The 27,418-nt window shown below is 41.0% G+C and overlaps 1 protein-coding gene across 5 annotated transcripts in view; it reads right to left on the reverse strand.

Moving 5' to 3' along the window:
- The window catches only part of LOC137973067 (trichohyalin-like), a 141,944-nt gene that overhangs the window by 107,269 nt on the left and 7,257 nt on the right, over positions 1–27,418 (reverse strand). For 4 of the 5 annotated variants that reach the window (XM_068819797.1, XM_068819796.1, XM_068819793.1 and 1 more), the window contains 13 exons: positions 24,634–25,847; positions 22,878–23,261; positions 20,680–21,057; positions 18,545–18,891; positions 15,618–15,648; positions 13,576–13,958; positions 12,638–12,668; positions 11,879–12,261; positions 10,940–10,970; positions 10,183–10,565; positions 9,959–9,989; positions 8,093–8,716; positions 4,648–7,184 (listed from right to left, as the gene is read on the reverse strand). In XM_068819797.1, the coding sequence (XP_068675898.1) occupies positions 4,648–7,184; positions 8,093–8,716; positions 9,959–9,989; positions 10,183–10,565; positions 10,940–10,970; positions 11,879–12,261; positions 12,638–12,668; positions 13,576–13,958; positions 15,618–15,648; positions 18,545–18,891; positions 20,680–21,057; positions 22,878–23,261; positions 24,634–25,338 (6,248 nt within the window). In that variant the 5' untranslated portion in view covers positions 25,339–25,847. Of the gene's footprint in view, positions 1–889; positions 3,713–4,223; positions 4,270–4,647; positions 7,185–8,092; positions 8,717–9,958; positions 9,990–10,182; positions 10,566–10,939; positions 10,971–11,878; positions 12,262–12,637; positions 12,669–13,575; positions 13,959–15,617; positions 15,649–18,544; positions 18,892–20,679; positions 21,058–22,877; positions 23,262–24,633; positions 25,848–27,418 lie in introns of those variants that run through there. The other variant, XM_068819794.1, reaches the window with a different exon arrangement.

Genomic DNA, 27,418 nt, shown 5'->3' on the forward strand with positions numbered 1-27,418 from the left:
GACAAGGAAAAGAAACCAACCAAATTGGAGGACGTTCGCCCACTGATTAGCCGTCGAATATGTGACCATCCAACTGTGCTTCCACAATAAACAGGACAGTGAAGACTATTTTAAAATGTGTGCTGAGATATCGGGACAAGGAGGATCACAGTCTTCATTTGAAAGAGAGAGAGAGAAAGAGAGAGGGAGGCGGGTGGAGTAACGGAATCAGAGTGGGTTCTTAACCTCTTTCCACTTTCTCTTTACACTTGATCTTCGTTTATCTCTATATACCCACTAATAGTATACTTGTGTAAACAACAAGACGTGCTGTGGTCTAACCTAAAGCTGGACGGGGGCATCTTTCACTTCCATAAAAATTAATTGTAAACTGCGTAACAAGCAGTCTGGCTAAAGTCCCCCCACAAAAGTATTGTAAAATTAGTCCCGAAAAGCCCCGTGGGGAGAGACTAATAGCAAATCATTGTATGGTCATTGTATGGTCATTGTGTCCATGGTAATTTTGAGTCATTTTCCTAAGGGAGTAACTAGTTTCAATTGAACCAAATTCATGAGCAACTTTCAATACAAAGAGCTGGAAAAAGGGGTGGAGGAAAAAGAACCAGAATGGGCTCTTAGCTTCTCCACCTTTCTCTTATTAAACTTGTTCTGCGTTTATCCATACCAATATTTTTAACCACAGTAGTTTCAAGCCATTAGCATAGGAGAGTAGTGTAAATTGAACCTAATTTATCAGTAACATTCAATACACAAAAAAAGCCAACTCATCTGAAGTTAACTCATCTGAATACGCCAGACATGTGACAAATACATTAGTTTGCTCCATTTGGGGAATTCAAAGCATGAACAACTGTAGTCACTGGAAAAGTATGAGACCATGACAAGAATAAACGAATTGACAATTTAATCCAAAATTCAAAACTGACTTACAAATAAATAAGTCCTACAAAATGAATATTGAATATTCGTTTTTGAGACACTGCAATCGGTTATAAAAAGTCGTGACTGAATAGAATGGATTGTTGACATTTTTGCAATCTAACACGAAACCTTTATCTGTGCCCTGATTTTGTTCCACTAACCCGCGTTTTGCCTTGCAAAAATAGAAACAAATGTTGTATCACTGTCTCTCTGGCTAATAATCCACACAGGTCAAGGAAATAGCTACAAGACTTATTTTCATACATTACATATTGTAAAGACGCCAAAACCACTCCGCCAAAACCAACTAACTGATGATGATGTTTGTAACATCGAAACATGTCTTCGAAATTAAAAAATGTCGTAACTTTCTTAAAGACAACTTCAAGCAGTTCTGAATTAAATATTACAAGGTTTAAATCAAGTACGGTAGGCCAGTTCGAGTTCATGTCTGCCTCCTCTTCAAAGCGAGTCTACGTGCGAAGTTTTGTGATGGTAATTAGTTTACTTTACATATGAATGAAAACTAATTTTCATAAGAAAAACTTCGCACTTGGACTCACTTTGAATAGGAGGCAGACATGAACTCGGAAATGGCCTCTTCGTTCCCAAAGCGGAGAGATGGAAGTCAATGGGAATCAAATCATAATGCGACCAATCCTAACAACAGAAACACCACAACGAGGCAATGAAACCCGCTGGAAAATGCGAAAATGCCCGCAATTCGAAAGTCAAAGAACGCAGATGGCAAAACAGACCAATCATAGATCATTGCAAAGATACGCAACCGGAGACAGACGCGCTTGAAAGCGTTGTTCAAGGGCGAGGGTGTCCGGTTCTACCCAAGACCGGAATTGGTCACTTAAGGCCATCAGCGTTGTGAACAAAATGTGGAGTAAATGATTTGTTAGTTTGTTTTAATTTTTATCAAACATGTGCCCATGCAGCAAGAATCAAATAATTATTGCTCTTAAGATTGCCGACACTGGGCAAAACACTAGGAAGCACTATCTTCTATGGGTCAATATGAGAAAGGACAACAACCCGATCATAACGAGTCTCTTCAATTATGACTAAGATTAAGCACAACTTTTTTTTCAATTCTTGTTTTCAACGCGAGCTAGGGAAAACTCGTTCAGGTGGCAAGTAGGAAAGAAATCTAATTTTGCGGTGACACGTCACACCAAGCCTCGCCTTGAAGGTTGAAGATGGCCTTTTTCCCTTGCTATCTGACGAACGCAATTTTCATGTGCAAACCAGCAATCCCTGGAATGCCACAGACAAAATGTTGGTAGTTTTTAATCTGTCGAAGAGGAGGAAATCACGAGATCCCGACGAATTCCTTCAAAACTACACATATAACAAAGTTTCTCTTTACTAAACAAGCTTTTGCCTGTTACGGATTGCGCAGTTCGTGTCTTTGCTTGACTCAAATTACCATTAACTACTTGTGAAAATACTCTTTATTGCATTAACCAAAAGTGTAACTGCACGTAGCTTAAGCACGTACGTTTTTGAGACGCCGACGGCAACCAGAAGAGAACATTTCGCGTGCCAGGACAGTGGTGTTTCCCCGATTTTTACACCAGTCATCTCTAATAGAGAAACGATACTCAGCAATGTAAATGTGGTTGTGTGAAGGCAAGTTAAAAGGGAAAACAACTTCTGGTTGCCGTTCGCGTCTTAAAAACGCGCGTGCTTTATCTCCCTAATAACGGAAACGAGCAACGCTGCGTCTGACGATTGAAAAGTCCTCTTAACAAGATGTAGATGACGATAAAAAGCATAAGGGTACAGAAAGAAGTCAAACTGACTTTGAATGTCTCAGCAACTGGCTGCTTAAGGGCATATCTCTATGTTTCAGGTCGGACAAAACGGGCAGTGGATGATTGAAAACTCTCAAGAACGCAAAAAAAAGACGTTACGAGGAAGCACCTGAATCTCAAGATAGGACACAAGTTTCTGTTAATATGCCCAGCGTAAGTTTATCAGTACATATGACGAGCTAACTATTTAACAACTGAATTAGTCACCAAAAACGAAGTGAATATCGTCGAATTATACCCGAGGTGAAGTTTTAGCATAATTATTCAGGTGAATATCAGAACTACTGCATTTTCTACATCAAGTATTTCAAGAAACTGCGGAACAATTACTTTGAATTAAGTGTTTCAGTTTTATTTTCAGATTGCAAGAGTTCATTACGACAGAGTAGGAAGCACGTGACGTACTTTACAACACCTGACCAATTATACTAAAAAATTAAAGCAATGAAATTTCCTTTTGGCTTAACCCTTTCAATCCTGAGAATGAGATTTTACTCTGTCCAACGCCAGACGATTTTACTCGTCAATGGTGGCCGCTTCAGAGATGAACGGGTTAATGACCGTTTATGTATATTTAGACACTAGTCAGCAACATTTGAAAAAAATGTTACTGGGTCGACTGCAAATCGTGGTACTCTGGAAATTGCATTGAAATGTGTGTTTATAATACTATATACTAGATATATTCCTTTCCAAACGTACGTTTATTAAGCCTAGAATGCAATGCTCTTGGGTCTTGGCAAGCTTCCTGTCTTCTCCTTTTTCGACGACCCGGATGAAGAGGGAATGATTCCATCATCTTTCCACAAAAGCAGATCCACATTGCCAACACTCTTTGGCCTGACTTTTTTTTCGCTTTTTGCACGGCGTAGCTTGACGTCCGACGTAAGGTCGCTCTTTTCAAACGCAGCGAACATGGTTAAACCGAGTTTCTTGGGGACTGGCTTTTCCTCTGTGGTAGAAGACTTAAAAACACAAAATACAACTATGTTTGGCACGAAGAATGTACAATGTGTCATTTGACGTATACGATAGTAGTGAAAGGACACGCAACAAATGAACTGCAATACGTGTATTTCCAAACGGTTCCCAGATTCAAAAACAAAATAACACCTGATGCGAACTTTATTTCACTTGCGCATGCTTCCACCGTCATAGTTGATGGTAGAAACCATCATTATTTAAAGTAAATATCCTTCAAATGATAACGGCGATTGTTTCCTTTGTCTTAAGGGTGAAAACGCAACAATGTATAAAAGGTCGCGTAAAAGCTGTTTCGTTATTCTGAGAATGGTTATTTGGACTACAGAAAAACACACTTCACACGGTTACCAAATTATCTTCGTCCTGGCCAAAAAGAGGGTCTATGTAGGCTCAAGCTGTATGATTGGAGAACTCGAAAACTATCTTGGTCTTCCCAACAAACGTCCGTTAAAGAGATAGATATGGTTCTAACAAATACATCCCCACACTTACCTCGATTGGTCGATCTTTGAGCTGTGCATCCTTGTTTGAATCGCTCCTAAAGGAAACAAGAAGTTTAAATCTCTTCTGATCACAAACCTTAACGCGTGTACAAGGTTTAGCAGAATTACGTCTTCGAGATATCTTGACTCTGTATAAACTGTCGACGTGATTGATTTCTGCATTGTCTCTTTTAACGCAGGCTGTATTAAAAGGAGGATTTTAGAGTTTCGAATATCGAAAAGTGTCAAAACGTATCGGGCCGGTATAGTGGTGATCAAATGAAGGGAAACACCTAGTAGTGTAACTAGAGGAATTCACTACAAAGCAACCTCTCAAATTCAGCTTCTGGCTGTATTTTTTTTTTCAGTAATGGAATATTTTGCACAAGCAATTCTCTCATAGCGATACCTCTAAGTGGCTTGGCTAAACTAACCTGTCCGTGGATGTCTCCTCCAGAGGTTCATTCTCCCTCGGACTGACAGCGCCATTAAGGTCTCTATCGTGACATGCATACGAGAGGCTGTCGTAAGAGGAACTTCGAGAGCTCTTTGACTGCGAATCACTTTGCTGTGACTTGGAATCTTTGTTTTTATCGGATTTCCGACGGGAGCCTGATTTATCTTTTTTACTTGTATCTCCTTCGAAAGTTGAACGAAAGTGATCCGGCAAGCGGCCAACACTCACTCTTTTGTCTGCTTTATCTTCTTCAGGTCTCTCTAAATCAAGTTCTAATTTTTGGTGGTCACCAATATCTTCGTCATCGTACTCTTCATCTACTGGCTCTTGTTTTTTCATAAGGCGCTTTTTCTCTTCGGCTCTCAACTTAGCCAATTCTTCCTGTTCTTGACGCACTCTCTCTTCTGCTAGTTTCTTTTTACGTTTTTCTCCTTCAAGGGCCTCCTGTGATCTCCAGCTGAGGTATTTGTCAACATCAAGCTTCTTCCCTTTGTTTATCTTCAGCTCATATTCAGCGTCTTCTTTTTCCAAAGCCTCGTCAATGTTAACGGGAGCGCTCTCCACATTGCTATGACTTTGGACTTGTACAATCTCTTCAACATTCTCGGATTTTTTGCTTTCTTTAAAGGTAGGTGGCTTCTGTTGAAACATCAAGAACTGTTGCTGATTTAACTTTCCAACACTCTTGGGTTTATCGTCCGTGTACTGCTCCTCTTCTATCGCCAACCGACGTCTCTCTTCTTCCTGGCGAAGAAGTTCTGACTCGTCTCTTTCTCTTTGCAAACGCATTTTCAGATGTGCCGTCTCTTCATCTTGATGAACGGGAACAAAATCACTACCATCTTCGGAGCTCTTTGACTTACTCTTTTTTTCTTTCTTCGATTTGTCTTTCTTTTTTCTTGATTTCTTTTTTTCCACTTTTTCATCTTTCTCACCGCGACCGAAATTATCATTACTAAGTTTGTTCTTTGTTTTCTCAGAGCCACTTTTTTCAAGAGCTTCAGAGTTGGGTTCATGTCCTTCCCCATGGCTTTTCTCTTGTTTGAACCTCAGCATTTCATTTTTCTCTTCTCGCAACCTTTGTTCTTCTAGTTCTCTCGTCCGCAGGTGTTGTTCCTCTGCTTGCCTTTCCTGCTGTTTCATAAACCAATCCTTGTCAAGCTTGCCAACCTTTTTTCGTTTTTCTTCGTACTCCAAGTCTTCCGAGGGACCTATGTCAAAACGTTCGTCATAAGGACTGGTCTCAATGAGGTCAACAGAAGTCACCACTACAGTTTCTGTTTCAGGTTCCGGTATTTTGTTCTCCTTCTTCTCCTTACTTTTTCCCTTCGATTTCTGCTTTGGTTCTTGAGACGAGGTCTCTTGAAATTGCAGGAATATGTTAGAATCTAGTCGCCTCACACTATATATATCTTTCTCTGTGTGGTTTACAGAAACTTCATCGAATACACCAGACTCGAATTTTTTCTTTGCCTCTAGTTTTTGACGGCGCATTTCTTCCAATTGCATCTGTACTTCTTCTTCTTCTTGACGTACTCTCTCTTCCTCCTCCCGTCGTACCCTTTCAGCCTCTTCAATCTTCCGTTTCCTCTCCTCTTCCTTTCGACCCTTTTCCTTTTGCTTCTGTCTCTTTAGCTCCTCCTCTTTAAGGATCTTTTCTTCTTCTTTAGCTCGAGCTTCAGCTTCCAATCGCCTTCTTCGCTCCTCCTCTTTTCTTAGCATTTCGCGTTCTTCTCGCTCAGCTTTCAATCTTTCTTTCTCCAAAGACTTTCGCCGCTCGTCCTCTTCTTGCTTCCGAAGGAAACCGAATTGATCTTCACTCAACTTCCTCACTGCCCTCGACTTGACTTTTACTTCGTACTCATCTCCTTCTTGTGGTTCCTGGAACAAAATATCGGGTTCAGACTCCACAACTTTGTCATCCACGACTTGAACAACTGCTTCTTCTTGGACAATTGGTTCCGGAATTTTAATTTTCGCTTCAAAGCGTCTGTCTATCATTTGTGGTTCTTCCTTAGTTGTCATTTGGTAGAAAGGACTATTATTTAGCACCAACTTCCTAACTTGTCCACTTTTCACCTTTGTTTCATATACATCTTCTTCACCAGCAACAGCTTTCTCCTTGTCATCATCAGCATCGCTTTCTTCACTGGACGACGTAGTTTCATCTTTCACTTGCACAACTTCAACTACTTCCTTTTCTTCCCTCTTGAAGCTAGACGGATTTTCTTTCTCACCCGCCTGGCCCATAAACTGGAATAACACGTTTGGATTGATCTTTCGGATCTCCTTCGTTCGAACTTTGGCTTCAAATTCATCGTCAAGTGGCTCCGTATCTTCATTTTCTGATTCCACCGCTTCTCTTTCTCGCCGCCTTTGTTCTTCTAACTTCGCTCGTTCTATTTCTTCCCGTTCTTGTTTCCTTCTTTTTTCCTCGATCTTGCGCCACTCTGGGACGTCATCACCGGAGTCGCTTTCTTCCTCCGAACTACTATCACCTGAGTCGATATCGGGCTGGAAAGGTAATAATAAGAAGAAATGGTTTTAATCGACAATAAGGAAAGCAACGATATTCCATTTATTTTGAAATCCAAAGAGAAAAGAAGTGATTTTTTTCCATGGTCCACAAAACTCGGACAACTTATTTGACGGACTGAAACGTAAAGTAATTCCTGTTTGTCCGTGCAATGTTACAAACGGTTAAAAAAGGCAATGTTAGAAACGGTTAGTTGACAACAAAATTACGTAACAGGTTCCGTTGTGGTTTTTAATCACACCTCTATGCATTCCACCACGGAAAGAGTATGGCCTGAAACCCTTGGTTGCTGTTATGATATGTTTCCAGTACGGTTTTTATCTTGAAAGTTCTCGTTGTCAGCATTTGGTAAATGAAAAAAAAATGATTTGAACGTTCGTTGACACGAATAGTTAGTTATAAGCGGGTGTATTCTTGCATGGTGTTGTGCACTGACTGGTGTGTGTGCTTTTGAAATAAGTGCGAAGAATAAAAGATTGGAAATTTAAGAATTTCTAGAATTAGAGAGCACCGAGGTTCTGCATGTGGTGTCCATCAGATAAATACAGTCTCTCCACAGTTTACGTATGACTAAATCGCCAAAACTATACGCACAGCGAAGTCATTTCGTCCTAGCTTGGACTTCGTAGCATGATTAATGTGTAACTCGAGAATCGAATTCCATTCGAGCATGAATTTTTCAGGCTTTCCTTTCATTACTGCTTAAGTAACGTTCATAGCTACGACGATCCACAATCTTAAAATAAGACTAATTTCAATTCCACCATGAAGATCATTTTGATTAGACTAGAGTGGGCACCTGAATAAATCGACAATTCTCTGTTTTGGAAGTGGATTGGTCAGTACAAACGACAGCAAACGCATGCGTGGTAAAACAAATGAATACCTCATTAGCATAACCTCTCCTCACGTCAAAATCTGCCGGCGGAGCGGACTCGACAACGCTGCCTGCTACTTTCTGAACTATAGGATCCTTTTGTAGGACAATTTTGGAGCCCTGAGAACCTTCGCTGGTATCTTCCCTCGCTTGCAAGAAAGGGCTGTTATCAATCCTTAACTTTCCTATCTGCCTGCTTTTGACTTTCTCTTCATATTCGTCTTCCACAGGACGCGGCTCCTGGCTCTGCTCTTCCATTTCTTCCCCTTCTTCTTCGTCTTCACTTTCGTCACTAGATGACGACTCGACGCCAGCGTCTTCGGTTTTCAGTTTCACCAACTTTGCTGGCTTTTCTGGTTCTTTCTCGTCGCCTGTCAAGAACTGAACCAGAAGATTTGGATTTATCCTTCGAATCTCTTTTGTGCGAACTTTGGCTTCAAACTCGTCGTCGCTTGAATCGCTTTGATCTTTTTGATCCTCCTCCATGGCCTCTCTCTCCATTCGCAATTTTTCCTCCTGCTTGGCTCTCTCGATCTCTTCCTTCTCTTGCTTTCGCCTCTGTTCCTCGACTTTACGCCATCCGGGAATGTCCTCTTCGCTTTCACTCTCTTCATTAGAAACAAATGCTTCTGGCTGCAAGTTATGAATAGAGTTAAGACTCTTATAGTCATAAGGGAATTGGATTGATGTGATTAAAGAAATGTCTGGGACGCAGAAGTAAAAGCTGATTACTGAATTTGCCCAGCAACAGATAGGAATAAGACAAAAAATGTTCGCTAGAAATGAGAAGTGTGCAATCTAGAAAGTGTGTGAATGAAATGTGACACTGACCATGCCGTTTGCACGCCGAACACTTGTGTTATCAATTGCAGTTCAGTGAATCAAGTTTTAAAGCGAGATGTGGAATACGCGCCGTGTGCCGTGGGCGTGGAAAAGTACATGGGGCCAGAGGAAGCCAAAAATTGACAGAAACAGGTATACGAACTGTAAGCGAAAAAGTCTTCTTAATAATGCGAAAAAGTTTAAAACTTCGCACTTACATTACCAGACTAAAAAAGCCAGCAAGTGGGAAAAAGCGAATCTGCTAAAAACAAGTAGCTCAGTTATTGGTCTCTGTTTCGTGGCTAAAAAGAAAAATTAATTCTTCATGTACCGGATGTCACACTACAGCACTCATGCACTCTAAATGAAGCACACACTGATACACACACTGATACACACACTGATACACACACAGTGAGTATAAAGGGGAGCGAGATGCTGGGGATTGTGTTGGATTATAGAGTTTCTCAGAATTGTTTGAATAGAAGATTAACCGATGTCTGTATTTCGTATTCAGACCAAGCTAATCGAGGAACAACTGCGTTCAGGAATCAGTGTATTGTTTTATGATGGTCAAAACTAAGTGGCTCTATGACTTGTAAGACCTTTAGATATTGGTGTGTGTGGGCTCGCATGCCTAATCTATGCATGCGCACTTAACTTGGCCATCCTACCAAATACAACTACCCCACTGAAGAGAGACAATGGAAACATTACGAACTGTGACGGCGACGTCGATGAAAGCGTTAAAAAACTGAGATTTAACGTTTAATGAACGTAATCGCCATTAAATTACAACGTGGCAGACGCAAACGAAAAAACTGCGCTTACCGTGTCCAGAAAAAGACTAATGCTAAGACCGAAAGCACCCGAAGAGCATCCCGAACCGTGAAACTCCGCTATTTAATATAATGCTGCCGTATATATTTAATGTCGCTTCTCAATTCTTCGTAGCGACACATTTCTGGATTATTTTACATCGACACATTAATTGAAAATCACATGCAATTTTACAAGCGCAACAAAAATGATTATGTTGGCCGCAATTCTCACCTGTGTTTCAGCTTTCACTTCATGAACAGGGCTGAAAGAAACAACGTCTGATCAGTTTTCTTTTCATTTAAGTGTCCTGTAAAAATCATCCACAAGAAGTTCTATTTGATAATGCTGCACAATTGGTTCCAGTTCTTTTCTGATTAAAGCCCTCGAGTGTGAATAAAAGCTACTGAGCAGTACTTTCCTGTGGTGCTGTTCATTATGCTATTATGAGCTCATACCTAATTTTTTCGACTTCAACCATCTTCCTTTGCGGATCAATCGGTGCAGTCACCTGTTCCAAGGGGCTGGCGTCAGGGGCTTTCTTGGGTATAGCGCGAGAACCTTCCTGCGTCTTTCTAGGCGCTGGCCTAAAGCCTCCATCATCTGTTGGGGTTTGTTGAAAACTTGACATTAGAGCAATATTCAGCTTTTTTGGTTGAAAATGTCCAGCACTTTCCCACTGTTTCTCATCTTCCGTCAGTTTGTGATATTCGTCTGTGTCTATGCGTGGTTTTCTCTCCTCTTTGCTTTCGCTCTCGCTTGAGCTTTCACTTCCGCTCTCGCTTTCCTCGCTGCTGCTTTCTGCATTCTGGTCTTCCGTCTTCGTCACCATCTGTACTGGCTACAAAGAAAGCAAAGTGACCGTTGTGCATGAAATAATTCCATTACTTGCGTAACTAGGCCTTTTGCCAAGCCCAAGTCTTCGCCCGTTTATAAATAGATTTAGTATCGCGCTCACGTGAACAGCACTGAAACTGTGCGTCCAGAAAAAAAACTACTCGGAAAATTCGAAGGTCAATTGCTAAGACCGAAAGCACCCGAAGAATTGAAACGCCGATGAACATTGCAAACCGTGAAACTCCACTATTCAATCTAATGCTGCCATATATATCGCAGCGACACGTTTATGAATTATTTTACATCGATACATTAATTAAACATCGCATGCAACTTACAAACGTAACAAAAATGACAATGTTGGCCGCAAATTCTCACCTGTGTTTCAGCTTTCACTTCATGACCAGGGCTGAAAGAAACAACACCTTATCAGTTTTCTTTTCATTTAAGCGACCTCTAAAATGCATCCACAAGTAGGTCTATTTGATAATCCTGCACAAGTAGTTTTTTCCTGCGAGTCTGCGGGTACAGGGATTGCGCAGTGGTGAGAACATTCGCCTCCCACCAATGTGACTTAACTATTAGAAGGTAATGTGAAGTGCTAGTTTTCTACCCATACAAACCAGGTGAGCGTTAGCCCTACTAACGGAAATGGGCCCACACAAGGACAGAGAAAAACTCTGACCAGTGTGGGAAATGAACCCAAGACCTTCGGGTTAGATCACCGCTGCTCTACCGACTGAGCTACAAGGTCAAAATTGCCACCAATGTGGCCCAGGTTCGATTGCCAGACTCGGCGTCTATTGTAGGTTGAATTTGTTGGTTCTCTACTCTGCACCGAGAGGTTTTTCTCCGGGTACTCCGGTTTTCCCATCTCCTAAAAAACCAACATTTGGCTTTTGCGCTAATTGTTAATTTCAGTTTTTAGTGCCCCCATTTAGTGCTCCAGCGCTATAACGACTCGACAAATAAAGTTCCTATCCTTTCCTTTCCTTTTAGTTCCAATTCTCGTCTGAATAAAACCCTTCATTGTGACCATTCAAATGAAAGCTACTGAGCAGTACTTTCCTGTGGTGCTGTTTATGATGCTGTACAAGGTGGTTCTGTCTTTTGAGTCTGTGGGTGAAATCCTTAAGTGTGACCATTCAAATGAAAGCTACTGAGCAGTACTTTCCTGTGGTGCTGTTTATTATGCTGTACAAGGTGGTTCTATTCTTTGAGTCTGTGGGTGTAATCCTAAAGTGTGACCATTAAAATGAAAGCTGCTGAGCAGTACTTTCCTGTGGTGCTGTTTATTAAGCGATTATGAACTCATACCTAATTTTTTCGACTTCAATCATCTTGCTTTGCGGCTTATTCGGTACAGTCACCTGTTCCAAGGGGCTGGCGTCAGGGGCTTTCTTGGGTATAGCGCGAGAACCTTCCTGCGTCCTTCTAGGCGCTGGCCTAAAGCCTCCTTCATCTGTTGGGGCTTGTTGAAAACTTGACATTATAGCAATATTCAGCTTTTTTGGTTGAAAATGTCCAGCACTTTCCCACTGTTTCTCATCTTCCGTCAGTTTGTGATATTCGTCTGTGTCTATGCGTGGTTTTCTCTCCTCTTTGCTTTCGCTCTCGCTTGAGCTTTCACTTCCGCTCTCGCTTTCCTCGCTGCTGCTTTCTGTATCCTGGTCTTCCGTCTTCGTCACCATCTGTACTGGCTACAAAGAAACCAAAGTGACCGTTGTGCATGAAATAATTCCATTACTCGCGTAACTAGGCCTTTTGCCTTTTGCCAAGCCCAAGTCTTCGCCCGTTTATAAATAGATTTAGTATCGCGCTCACGTGAACAGCACTGAAACTGTGCTTACTGCGTCCAGAAAAAAAACTACTCGGAAAATTCCAAGGTCAATTGCGAAGACCGAAAGCACCCGAAGAATTGAAACGCCGATGAACATCCCAAACCGTGAAACTCCACTATTCAATCTAATGCTGCCATATATATCGCAGCGACACGTTTTACATCGATACATTAATTGAACACCACATGCAATTTACAAGCGCAACAAAAATGATTATGTTGGCCGCAATTCTCACCTGTGTTTCAGCTTTCAATTCATGAACAGGGCTGAAAGAAACAATTACTGATCAGTTTTCTTTTCATTTCAGCGACCTCTAAAATGCATCCACAAGTAGGTCTATTTGATAATCCTGCACAAGTAGTACTTTTCGGCGGGTCTGCGGGTACAGGGATTGCGCAATGGTGAGAACATTCCCCTCCCACCAATGTGACTTAACTATTAGAGGGTAATGTGAAGTGCTAGTTTTCTACCCATATAAACCATGTGAGCGTTAGCCCTACTAACGGAAATGGGCCCACACAAGGACAGAGAAAAACTCTGACGAGTGTGGGAAATGAACCCACGACCTTCGGGTTAGATCACCGCTGCTCTACCGACTGACCTACAAGGTCAAAATGGCCACCAATATGGCCCAGGTTCGATTGCCAGACTCGGTGTCAAATGTGGGTTAAGTTTGTTGGTTCTCTACTCTGCACCGAGAGGTTTTTCTCCGGGTACTCAGGTTTTCCTCTCTCCTAAAAAACCAACATTTGGCTTTTGCGTTAATTGTTAATTTCAGTTTATAGTGCCCCCATTTAGTGCTCCAGCGCAAGAACGACTAGACAAATAAAGTTCCTATCCTTTTCTTTCCTTTTAGTTCCAATTCTCGTCTGAATGAAACCTTTCAGAGTAACCATTCAAATAAGAGGTACTGAGCGGTACTTTCCTGTGGTGCTGTTTATGATGCTGTACAAGGTGGTTTTATCTCTCGACTCTGTGAGTGTAATCCTAAAGTGTGACCATTCAAACGAAAGCTACTGAGCAGTACTTTCTGTGGCGCTGTTTTTTTATGCTGTACAAAATGGTTGTATCTTTTGAGTCTGTGGGTGAAATCCTAAAGTGTGACCATCAAATAAAAGCTGCTGAGCAGTACTTTCCTGTGCTGCCGTTTATTATGCTATTATGACCTCATACCTAATTTTTTCGACTTCAATCATCTTGCTTTGCGGCTTATTCGATACAGTCACCTGTTCCAAGGGGCTGGCGTCAGCGGCATTCTTGGGTACAGCGCGAGAACCTTCCTGCGTCTTTCTAGGCGCTGGCCTAAAGCCTCCTTCATCTGTTGGGGCTTGTTGAAAACTTGACATTATAGCAATATTCAGCTTTTTTGGTTGAAAATGTCCAGCACTTTCCCACTGTTTCTCTTCTTCCGTCAGTTTGTGATATTCGTCTGTGTCTATGCGTGGTTTTCTCTCCTCTTTGCTTTCACTCTCGCTTGAGCTTTCACTTCCGCTCTCGCTTTCCTCGCTGCTGCTTTCTGCATCCTGGTCTTCCGTCTTCGTCACCATCTGTACTGGCTACAAAGAAATCAAAGTGACCGTTGTGCATGAAATAATTAGAGCTCTTTAGATTCTAGAACGATAACGACTACGAGTACGAGATCTTCTCATAGAACAAAAGATAGCGCGCGCAAACCAAAGTCACTTTGACTGGAAAAACGTGATACCGTCGTCATTTTTGGTGCGAAGTCCGAAGGACGGAGAACTATTAGGTTAAGAATGGGGCAGGATATTTCAAGTAAGCAACATAATATTTCCTGATTAAAATTCCGGTGTCAGATGTCAATATTCCAAAGGGTCGGACACAATATGATGCTTTACTTGACGCAAAATAGGTTGAAAATTCCTCAAATTTTTTGTTAGACCACGCGTAGTGGTGGGTCTCGAAATATTTCATCTAGGGGTAGGTGAGTCTGCTGGTCTTTTGAGAACAAACTGGGAAATGTCGCTGATTTACTCCCCCAAAGATGATATGTGGTCGATATCCGAAATCGTCGGCGGCGAGGGAAGGGTAAATCGCGTGTCTCGTTGTTAGCGGATCAGTCCAGCATTTTGATGTCGCTTTGCTGTGGAAGGTCACCTTGTACGGACGGACGTACGGGCTGCACAACAATTTCGTGAAAGGTAAAGAATTTTCGCTACGTATGAAAGGGACGTTTTGGTATATTTTGTTGCTTCTATTTCATGTGGAGGGAATCTACCTGCCTACTTTACAACAACAAGCTCGTTTATGGCAATTAAATTACTATATGAGCCTTTGGTTTATTCAAATGTGCCTTTGTCGCTTTTATTTTCTTTTGCTTTTAAGATTAGCAAATGGTCAAAGTGAAACCACTTCTTGTTTTCCTCTTGTTTGTGCTCGTACGTGCAAGACTTCGCACTAACCGTTCGGTACCGCTCGTAGTATGAGGGTTTAAAAATATATCGTCGTGTCAAAACAAGTCAACAACACGGTAGCAGTTTTGGCATTTGTCGATCAACAAAAAGGCTCAGTTACCAGCAATAAGATTAACTGAGCAACCTATACTGCTAACAAAGAGTATGATTAATCGTAACGTTACGGGTGATAGATTTTCTAAGTATTTCCGTTAAAAACAGGTAGTCGAAACTCGTACTCGTTCTCATCCTTGTCTTGGAATCTAAAGGTCCCTAATGCCATTACCCGTATTACAAGGTCCTTTGCCAAGTCTTTCGCCCATTTATAGATAGATTTAGTACCGAGTACGTGAAACAGCAAACCACAAGCTGCTACTTGTCATAAAGGCAGGAAAATTCCCTTTTTGTAATCTTTTACAAATTGCTTGACATCTGTAGATAACAGACAAGAAACGGGCTAAAACAAGATAGACAATTGGCAAAACGCAAATTTTTGCATGACGGTTACCGCTTCCCGTAAACGTAAAGTTAAACCTCCATTATAACACGCAATAATGGCGCATGACCCCGCAAACCGTTAGTGGGGATCGCAAAACGTTTTTCCCTTAATTTAACTTGCGCAAGGAAACTTGCGAATGCAAAAAAATCCTACTAAGCATTGTGATCAACTGCTCAAACTCCGAACTATCCGGTTATGAAACGATGATTGAATCTCCAATGATCATGTTATCTCCCATTATGAACTGTCTCTGTGAGTTTACATCTCCGTATAGTTATAATCAACAAAACCGGACAAATTACCTGGGGTGAACTTGATTGAACTGGACTTTTCCTGTGTAAAGGCAAAAATTGTAAACTTCATCATCAGTTGCTCCTTACGTCAAAATTAAACTAATGAAACCTTGGAATACATTCAGTGCACGAGTTTGCGTTCTGGCCTTATAACGGCCGTGATTGTATTCAAAGGGTTAGGGTAGGGAAAATGGGACAGTTTGTAGATTAAGGTCACCTGGCCACCAGTAAAGTCCCCAACAAGAGTCATATTGATTCTAATTTCGCTACGCTTTTTCCTTAATTAATTAATTAAACACAAAGTTAATTCAGGCTAGGTGAAGTGCGTCGCACCTTCTGATGTAAAGGTTTTTAAGTTCGTCGCTCTAAACGACATACGAACGAACGACGAGAACCACTGATCGAAGTGCATCTTGTCAACTGTACAAAAGGCAATCTTTGCCGTTGAACAACAAATCACGGAACGGCTAAGATTGTCGATCGAAGTGCGTCCTATTTGCCGAAGTTAAAGTAAACTGTGTTTCTAACAGTTACTTCTGTCGTTGAGATGTTGCGAAGCTGTAGCTTTCGAATCGTTCAGTATTTGCTTGGTGAAATATCTCCCTGTGGTGATGAAAGTGATTTCATATTGTTAACGTGTTGGCTGGTGGCGAGATGACTAGTTACCAATGGTTTAGCCGAGTTACACTTATCATCTTGTTGCGTGTATCCATGTTGCACTCAAATCTGCCCCCTCAACTGAGTAAATGTACTACATTATGGTACTAAACTACAGTCGAGGGGTTTCGCATCTTTTCCACTATAGATATCCTTAGGTTGATTAGGTGATGTATATTATCGGCATTTTAAACCAGGTGGTTAATTTAAGTAGTCAATACGCTACACTAGAATTTCACGCGTGAAATTGTATATAGCACTCTGCGATCATGGGGTGAAATATCGCTATTGTTGTTTGAGAAGAGATTAAGAATGACTTAATTTCAAACGAGTGTCCTGTAGCTAAGTCGTAGAGCAACCAAACTAGTCATCGGAAGATTACTGACAGGTTTGTCTTCGGCATGGAGCACCGAGCTCGGAATCTTTAAGTTTGCCCGAGTCACACTATGGATTAAAACATACACAAAAAAGTATAACGGAAACAGGCTCCTTGCGATCTACCGGGATGTTTCAATTTTCAGGCGCTGTTACACTGTGCAATTCATCGTGCAACTTGTCTGGCACGAAACATTGCCAACTGCAACATACCTTGCAAAGACCAAAAAATGTTGCAAGAGAAGTTGCACAAACCGTTGCGGAAAGTAGAATTGAGTTCTCGGTACTTTCCGCAACGATGGTCACTAGTTTCCATCCATCAAACTGGCATTGGACATTTCGTAACAATTACACGACGCAATATCCCATGTCAATATATTGACAAGCTTACCGCTCTAAAAAGAATGAAAACAGGCAGAATTACAGCTTTAGTTCAACAAGAAATAGCGTTTCTAAGCTATGCCGCGCTGATCTACAGTATTTAGGTCTAAAAACCCCGTTGAAGACGGTTAACTTTCAATTGTTTTGCTGGGTACTATTTCAATACTCTAAAAAGTTCGATTTGTCGGAAGGTTGTCTCGTTAGTCTAGTGGATATCGGAAACTACAAGGTGAAGCCATCGATCCGGGTACAACTCTTTGCCTCGCCTATTGTGAATCTTCTCAGGTTGTTTAAAATCTTTGTTTCGTTGAAGTAGATTTGAAGTCTAAAGTAGACTGTACGTCGTATAAGTTGAATAAAAAGGGAAATGTCAGTTTGAGGGATGGAAAGAAGTGATGAACCGAATTCTTCAAGCATTGCGCAGTGTAACATCTGTTCTGCAACTTGTGTCGCAACGCTTTGCGGCACCAAGCCAATGAAAACCTCATGTGATCACCGAAAAGGAGACAAGTTGCATGAAACGCTGCCTAAAGTGACATCCATAAAGCAACTTTTTTGGCAATATGAGAAATTATGTCGCAATAAAATTATGAAACAAGTTGGAAGAAAAATTGCCAAGTGTAACAGCACTTACTCCTTTGCAATCTTGAAAACGCCTCTTCGGCATGAGCTAAAAGTCCTTCTTTTCGTATTTTTTTACTATAATAACTTGGCTGTGTGGTAGGCGTTCGAAGGGGGTGGGAAGGGAGAACGGGGAGCAACCTCCTCGTCCTCCCGCTGGTTTCCTTTCCCTTCCCCTTCGAACGCCTGCCACCAGGCTACATTATAACCGGAAGACATTTTCGTGACTAAGGAATGCGTGACAAAATGACGTTACAGATATTGCATGTAAAATGACCCAACAAGGAAAAAAGCACTTAAAGTCACTTGGAATAATTTACCACAAAAAAAGACAAATAGTAGCCAATATCAGTTGTTTTCATGCGTTACAGCGTCATATTTCACAGGATAAATTAAAACATCCACATATCAACGATATATTCCAGAGGGTAATATTATTTTTACCTTTTGAACCAATATACCATGAACGCAGATCGCTTGCCCATTTGCAGGTTGAGCAGTATTCTTGATATATTAGTCACATTTTTCTTGATACCGTTATTAACGTTCATACATCTTTCGTCAAAAGAATACAATTAAACAAAACTATGTTGAATAATAATCATTCACCTATGACATTAAATATCACAAATCCGTCGACTGGGGAATTAAATGTTAATCCCTAAATTAAAAAGATAAGCCACCTGAAAGAATTAATGATGACAACCTTCATTTTTCGAGATATTGGCTTCGCTGCGCTTTTATTGCAGGTATAACCATTTTAGTTTGCAACTAAAGATAGAAGATAGATAAAGATGGAAGATAGTACTAGCTGGAACATCGCACTAATGACAGCTGCAAATTCAGACTTGATCATCACCTTGTGTACCTCACGTATAGAACCAAATCCAAATGTTCCTCACCTTGGTATCTCCTGGGTTTCTTGGTTACTCTGCAAACCTAGCTTAAGTTTGGTCGGCACCAGCGCTTCTTGGTCCGCGTAACTTTCTCCCTTCATCCAATCATATCGACTTGGTCCTTTGTGAGGTTTTGCATTCGATTCTTCAATCACTGGAGCCGATTCGGTCATGCCATGAAACACAGTTTTCTGCAGTCGTCCTGGTTGAAATTTTTCAGCGCTCTCCCATCTTTGTTCTTCGTCGGTTAGTTTCTCGTTGCTCTCTACAACAACCGGTCGACTCGAGCTCATTGCCTCTGTTATATCGACCTCGCCCCGTTCCTCTCCGTCGTCTTCCCCTGTTGGATCAAACTACAACAACATTATGTTTCAACATTTGGAACTGCGCTTAATTTGCAAACATTCAAATCAAAACATGTTAGGTCAGGGGTCCCAGAGGACATGCGTGTTTCTATGTAAATGAAGTTTGACTCGAAGAAGTCGTGTGTCGATAAACAAGATATTTGATATCGTTTGGGGCAGGTCAACGCCACTTATTGCACTCAACGAACTATTTTTTTTTGCACAGTTAAGACCAATAATAATTGTTCGACAACACAATAACGTTGTTTAACAACCTTTCTGAGGTTGTAAACATCAATATTCGGATAAAACAACTTGCAATTACAGGTGAAGTAAACTGCTCAGTAAAATATTTTTGAAGATGCAATTTTCCGATCCTGTTTACAAAAATAACAAAAGCTCCGCTAAAAGGTAACAAATCAAAGCTGCTTCAGTCGAGTCAGTTAGTCGAGGGCTGTATGGATGTTTTGTGGCAGATATCTCTAAACCTATGTTTCTAGTCGCGAGTCTTGAGAGATCTAGCATTGCGTTCGCGTGAAACGGGCCAATTGCTGCTTGTTATAGAAGCATGAAAATCGTATTTTTCCCGTAGAAAAAAAAAACCCACAAAATAAAACACCACTAAAATTAACTCCCTTCAGTCAAATTAAAAAATCCGCTTTTAACCGAGTTGTGCCACTTGCGCGATATGCACTGGAATTAAACAAGAAAATTAACATGATTTTCCATTGGAAAAAGGAACCCGAGCTTAGATACATACGGTAGTCTATATCGCAAACAAAACAATATGTAAAGGACAGAAAATGTCAAGTGTACAGCAATTTTCCATGCAGTAGATTGGCACGAATGGGTCATCTGAAGGAACACCATTTGCTAGGGCGTCTGCATACAGGCAAACCGTATCAAGTTAACGAAACAGTGTTTTGTTGTGCATGGTAGGGGTGGTAGGCTTTTTGTTTTGTTTTGTTTTGTTGTTGTTCAGTTCTTTTTGCAAAGTAAAGTTACTGAACAATAAAAGTTGAAAATAAAATGTATTGCTTCTCTGCTTTTTGAACAGAGAATCGCAAAAATTATATATAGTTACCAGCAGAAATTTCGGTCTTCTCGAATCGCAAAAATTTGTCCCACAAACCACAAAAAATCACCAATCCGCAAAATTTTCGTGCTACACTGTAGGCAAGAAATGAGCTAAAATCGGACAAGTTTCTTTGATTTTTAGCAAAACGCAAATTTCCGCTTGACGTTTACCTTTGAAGAAAAGACATTTTAACCACGAAATTAAGGGTCGCATGACCACACTATGGCAAATCGAAGACGGTGTGTGTTACAACATCCTTCCCCTTCCCTCAAATACGTTTTTTTTGGGACGTCAGGAATTTTTCGTAGTAAGCATGCGCACTGAGTTTGTTAAACTGGAAATAGCGGAGTCGCATCTTATTTGGGCGGGAAATGTACAGGATTCCTGCGCAAATAGGGATCGCCCATAACAACTACCGAGCGTGATTTCCCTATAGAACAGCCTTAGAAGTGTGCAGATGAAAGACCTTGGGAGCAAGGTTTAATAAATTCTTGAAAGACAACAAACCTTTGCACGTTAAGGCTGAAATTGAAACGTAATGTTTTAAGTTTGCAGACCAGTAGTTCGATCTAGCCATCTTGAAAATACGCCCACGCTTTGGGTAGCCAACATGCCAGTTGGATTTTTCGATGCTTTGTATTCATTTCAACTCATTAATTTTCCTAAATGGACTGCCACACCAGCTGAAATATACATTAACAATACTTGAGTCAACTCACCGATATTGTTCTGTTATCTCGTTCTAGTATTTTTCTGCTTCGTTTTTGTGGCACAATGTCATCCTCCTGAAAGGAAGTGACTTGTGTTTGGGCCTCACTGAATGATTCCCACATATCAACCAATGAGCGACGCTTTTCTTTCATCGTCATCTCCGAAAAAGGTTCCTCGCTTCCTTCCTTTTCATTTACTTCAACGCTGGCATGTTTCTTCGCCTTTAGCTCTTGAGCGGCTCTACGCTGGTTTTCTTCTATCCTCCGCTTTCTTTCCTCGTGTTCTTTCTCACGGCGTTTGCGGTCTTCATCCACAGTATTGCTTGCGCGCGCTTTGTTGTCCCAAGTCGAGATTGACTCAATGATTGGAGTAGGCAGGTCGGAATCCTAGGAAAGAAGATAACATGCCGGGAAACACTATGTCAAGTGTTGACTAACAGCACGTTTTGCGAGATGAAGCGCAAACAAAATGTCACTCAAAGATCACAAAGAGTTCGCCTATAGTCTGTAGGCAAGAGAGGCTGAGGGAGAGAGAACAAATCCACCATATATCCACCCGGCGGCAAGTGAAGGTGGTAAAATGTCCTTTGTACAATCAAAATCGCTAGCCTGGGGACATCACATACGATCAAAACTGATCCCTACCCTGGGGACAGACCTCACGATCAAACTGCCGTGGTTAACCCGACCCATCCTCCCTGGGCCTTAACATTGATAGGTGCATAAGTACGTCACCAAAATGTCTTCCACAACATGGCGCGAAGCTAAAATTAAACTGTCAAGAACTATCACGGGGCATGGGGATGTATTCTCTTCCCTCATACTTCTCCTCCCTCGTCTGCGATCACATGGAAACTCACGGATTAACGTGAAATGGAGATTTCCAAGTGCCGAGTTATGCGTTAAATGCATGACTTGTTTAAACACGGTGTTTCCATTTACGATGTAAATTGGATTGCTCAGTTTAGAGCAATATGAGTAATATTGTCACATGAATAAATAGGCTTTTGAAGTCTTAAATGAAAATGATAGCACAAAATATTTAACAATTCTTTGGCGAAGGCTTGTTGGATAATTGTTTTAGTACAAATACACAGGTGTTTATTTGAAAAACATGCATTTTCTTTAAAACAATTAATTTATTCGTCTGTCACCTCGACAAAACGGCTTGCGGCCATTTTGAAAAAAAAAATGCTTTGGTGATTATTACGATTCAGCGCAAAGAATTTTCAAAAATCACCTATGTAATTATACAAGAAATACATGAACATGAGCGCTTAAAGTTGACAACTTACTTCAAATACATGTATAATTATCATCTCTTACCCAAAGGGTACAGAACGACCTACGCCTAGAAACAGATGGTTAAATACGAAGACGTACTATAAGAGGGATTGCTTCACGCTCTGTTTTTGTTCGAATTCATTCCAGCTCAACTGATAATCCAAGATGGTGATCAACAAACAGCAGTACCGAGACAAAGATATTCAAAAGATATTTTCAGAGCGGAAAATTGACTGGGGCTTTTTAAAACAAGAAGGACAGATAACATTTATAACAATATGTATGGGATTGGCCAAAAGAACAATAGAACGAACAAAGATAACAATGGATTTAGCACAGAAAACAATAGGAAGTACTACAATATACAGCCAATGAAATAAAGTGTTCAACAAGAGGTACGACGCTACCCAAAATTTCTTTGAAAACAAAAATGCAAAGCAGTTTGTGACGTAAAATCGAGAATAGACCCATGCCTCTCACATCACGATCGTAGGTCCAAATTACTGCTAGTTCTGCGTAGTTTACGTGGCTTGCACGGCACAGAAAAAGCGAAATTCTGGGTAACAACGGTGGCATATGTTTAATTTGGATGGGGAGATTTATATTAGGAACAAAAAATACTTGGGTTTAGGCGCACTTTAAAAACACCTGTCAGGGGAACAGCAAGACAAAAAATAATGTCCGTCACGTGTTAACCAAAATCTTTCGCTCGTTTGGCAAATTTCGTTTAAAAAAAAAGCGCAGTGCGACTAGCAAATCACTATACAAAAATTTGGTTTTATCAACGGAGTTGATAATGTAAATTGGCCACCGTACAGAGATTCTAAAAGCTGACGTTTCGAGCGTTAGCCCTTCGTCAGAGCGAATCACTGCATGACCCACGTGCAAAACACAACTTAAACATCATTCTGGGCATCACTTACTTCATCATCATCATTATCGATGTCCATAATGTTTACAGGTGCATTCTGTACTTTCTCTTTCTCGGTAACTGTAATGGGAGCCTCTATCTCCACTAGATTGATCGGCTTTGGAAACGTTTCCCCGTCAGTACTGTCCGCCCTCTCTCTGAACGCCTCGGGCAGATCCTTCTGAGGCGAGGATCGACCATCTGTAGAGTCGTCATCCCAGGTCATTAAGTCTGCCAGACCTGCTTCGACCGGTTTTTCCTGTTTTACGAACACTTCATCCGGGTTCTCGGTTTGATTCAACTGTATTGTTAAAGTTTCCTCTTTGTTTTCTATCTTTTTTGAGGTGTTATTCAACTGGATCGTGAAAGTTTCTTCCTTGTTATCTATCTTTGGAGCCTAATGACCAAAATAACCAGGCGTTACAATAGACGCTTGAAAGCTGTAGCGACAGGTTGGCGACAATTCTTGCTTCTCACCCGGTCACGCATTAAACGAACACGTTTATTAACGCACACAACCTCTCATGTCCAGAAATGCAACTAATTAGATTCACGCCTCATAGCACTCTTTTTAACTGACGTCACAATTTAGTGCCCAAAGCATTATGGGATTAATATGCGGACAAGGACAAAGAAATTTTCGCGATGTTTGTCTGCATTTCAATCCCATAATGCTTTGTAATAAGGCGTTACGATCTATTTTTTATTAATCGTGGAAAATGCAATTTTGACACACATAACGAAGTTTTCCTTCCGAGTGTAAGAAATTGCTACCTATTTCCAACAGTAAGGTTACTGTCAGGATTAGTGTTATTTTCAGGCTGCAGGGGTAAATGCAACTGTTTATTTTGAGGCGAAGCCGAATGGGTTATTGACCGGTGCCTTGAGGGGCGAAGGGTCTTATTGCTTTAGTATCACCCAACTAGTCGGACAGAAAAGGCAATAATAAAGTTAGCAAATGCAAGTTACAGAAATATTTATTTGGGAATAAAAGGAAAGAAAGCGTGACGCTTTTCGCTAATCGAGGGTTATTAATAATAGTCCTCTAGCAATGTAGCCAATCAAAATGCAGGATTTGTAATAGTCCACTAGTTGGGTGATACTAGTTGTTTGTATTTCTACAAGCAAGTGATATTGGAATTGGGGAACAGATCAAGGGAACACTTCGTCGCGTTTTGAGTGGTTTTCAATTGAGTGCCGAAAGTAATTAGCGAATTGCTTTGGTTTTGCATTACTTCAATCAGTGATTGGTTCAAACTTCTCGCGCCACTTTTTCAGCGAATCAGAAGTGACACCAAAACCAATCGTGGCTCACGCGTGTACATTTTCCCGCGCTTTGTGTCGGCTGCGTGAAATTACTTCGAGTTTTGATTGGTTTACTGGATTGTCTCCGTCCTTTTTTATTGGCCAAAGTAATTACTTTCGTTTTGGTTTTAGGACACACGATTGAAACTCGCTCTATTGAAAGCAACGTGCGTCCAATTACTTACATTTCTGGACATATCGTTAGGGACATGAACATAACAGCTATGACGTCATTAACAGTTCTTTGCTCAGTGACCTGACCTATGAGTGCAAGCAAAGGCCGTCTTCTCACAATTAAGTCCACTTGAACGCCCGCATTGAAATTTCGTCCTGTCAACAAGGTGCCTTCCGCTTTTCCGTGTCAGCTTGAAGACCACAGCGAATCGTTTTTGAATTAGTGAATTATGGAAATGAGGATGTCTAACAAACAAACGTTCTAAGCTTTTTAAAATGTTATATCTCACCTTATCGTTACTTGAGCTGCTCCGGCTTCCATCCAACACATCGTCTTCACTCTTTGTCCGGCTCAACTTTTCGGCCGTTAGTCTCCGTTTATTTCGTTCACTTCGACTTCGTTTCTTCTTCGAACCATCTTCGCCTAAGCTTCGTGGGCTGTCGGGCTCACCTCGTGGGGAATCGTCCTCTTTGTCAGGAGATTCTGATGGGCTCTCCTTTGCCTCAAAAGACGGTCCACGAAGTAACAGTCGCTCTCTCCGCTTCTCCATTTCTCGTATCTTTTCTTCCAACGATTCATCTGACATGGCTCGAGTCGTCCTTTTTCTTTCCGATGGTTCCTTTGCAGATTTCTTCTTCTCTTCTTCAGAATTTTCAGTCATAGGATCCCCACCCTTTTTGAGATCATCTTCGCTAATTCCTTCTTGGCCTTTCGATCTGTTTTTACCATTTACCATAAAACTGCGCTCTGTTGTCACTGATCCCTGAAACACTGGAATGTCCTCGGATGTTGTTTCGGTTTGTCCAGTCTTGGCCTCGTCAGAGCCAATACGAAACTGATATTCTACTCTGTTGGATTTAATCTCGGGTGCTAAGGCCTCCTCATCTTCAATTTCTGACTTTTTCCTGTAACACCCTGTTTCTGGGTCGAACACCATCATTTTACGGCTCTTGCTCCTTGCGCTTAGCTCTCTCTCGCTAATGACACCTGCCATCTCTGCGTCTGGTTCTACCCGGATCAATTCAACTTCCTTCAAAGGTGATCTACCCTTATTGGTTTCCCCTGCTGGAATAATAACCTCAGTCCTATATTGTTGAGCCAATTCACCGTTTGAAGGCTGGGTTTCCTGATTTGTCCTCAGGGATCCTAACAACCTCTCCTCCCTTAGCAACCTCTCAGCTTCTTGACGGATGTAATCTCGTTTTTCCTTTTCCTCCTGGATGCGCTTCTCAGCCTGTTGTCTCAACTCATCTTCTTTTAGCTGCTCTAATTTCAATTTTTCTATCGTTTCCTTTTTCAACTTCTCAGCCCTATTTTGTTCTTCGAAAAGCCTTTCTTCGGCTTCTCTTCGTATTTCGTCCTGACGTTGTCGGTAGTTTTCGAATCTTTGTTCGGCTTGCTGACGAATTAAATCCTCGCGATTTTGGATTTCTTTTATCTTCAATTCGATCTCTCTTCGTATCTCTTCTTCTCGACGACCCTGATAATTGTTAATGGAATCGTCTGAAACAAAAAAAAGCAATTTATTTCATTTCCAGTATTAAAGATTAAGTGGTGTTGTTAAGGCTTAAAGTGCACTTGATCGAACCTTTCAATCTGAGGACAAAGCCCTTATGTATGACGATTCAAGAGAGGGCTGCTCTCAGCAGTACTTTCTTGCAGTGCTGTTTATTATGCTGTACGATGTGGTTCTATCTCTTGACTCTGTGCGTGTAATCCTAAAGTGTGATCATTTAAATGAAAGCTACTGAACAGTACTTTCTTGTGGTACTGTTTCTTATGCTGTGCAAGGTGGTTCCAGCAACTTTTGAGTCTGCGGGTCAGTTCCTAAAGTGTGCACAATCAAATGAAAGCTACTGAGTAGTACTTTCCTGTGGAGCTGTTTATTCACTTAAGCAGTTCAAAGTGGTTCTATGTGTAAAGTATAAAAAAAACGCCACTGAGGAGTAATTCTACTGTTAATTCTTCTGTTATATATTCCGATTATTAAGTACAATTACTATTAGTTATATGGATGGATTTCGCTGGTGCGACCATTTGAAATGAAACTTTTGTAGCATGTCTGTCCTGTGACGTAGGGGCACTGTTTTTTCAAGCATGTGAAATGACATTTACGAACTTCGAAAATTAAAACAAAGTGGACTGGTACGGAGGGCTACAGAGCCATATTACGTCGGATTTATTTGCTTTTAAGTAGGTCATTCTCACTGTAATCAGAGAGGCGTTTGCCCAACAAGTTAAAATTCAAAACGTACAAATGCGCTCCCTGTCAAATGTTATTAATTTTTCATCGACACATATGATTGAAACATCCAACGGACAGTAAACGCCCAAACAATAAAGTGGAATAAATTAAATATAGCTCCTTTATTTCCACAGTTTCAAACTAAGAAAATAGGAGCATTGGCCTTTGAAGCTGATTTTTGAAGGCAAAACAAAGCAACCTAGTCCTGGAAACGAAAAGCCTGCCTTTTTTATCAACTGATGCATTTGAAAGGTCTTTGTAGTTGTTCCATGACAAGCAAAACTATCTATCACTTTTCGGTGAACGAAGTATGACACAAAGTGGTCCAAACTTTGTTCGAAATTGTTATTGATTCTAGCCGCACACATTACATTCTTAAACTAACCTTACAAATGATGTTCAGTTAACAAGAATCAGATCAACACGGACTTTACATACCGCGCCTGTATCAAAACCATATCATGCACCCAATTTGTACTTTTTGTTTAGTTGAGCGAGAAGCGAGACTGTTATCGACAGAATACTCTGCGCTAAGATCAGTTTAGAATGTTGATTAACTCTCCTACTATGACTGAATGCTTCTGAACTTGGAAACAAATTGTGAATAATTCATCACGAGAAGACCTTGTTATCTTTCCTTCGATTCAGATGATTCTCAAGTTTTGTGTAGGAAATCTAAGAAAACAACTTCAATTTCAAAACTTGGTATATACTTACTGAGAACGGAATGTCTAAAAGAATCTGGAGAACTGCGGAGTTTTTCAAAACCTTCCCGTAAAGTTGATGTAAACCTTTCGAAGTGGCTGGCAAATCGAAAGCATGAATTTAA

This window comes from Montipora foliosa, chromosome 10 (genome assembly GCF_036669935.1).
Source record: "Montipora foliosa isolate CH-2021 chromosome 10, ASM3666993v2, whole genome shotgun sequence".
NCBI classification, from domain to species: domain Eukaryota; kingdom Metazoa; phylum Cnidaria; class Anthozoa; order Scleractinia; family Acroporidae; genus Montipora; species Montipora foliosa.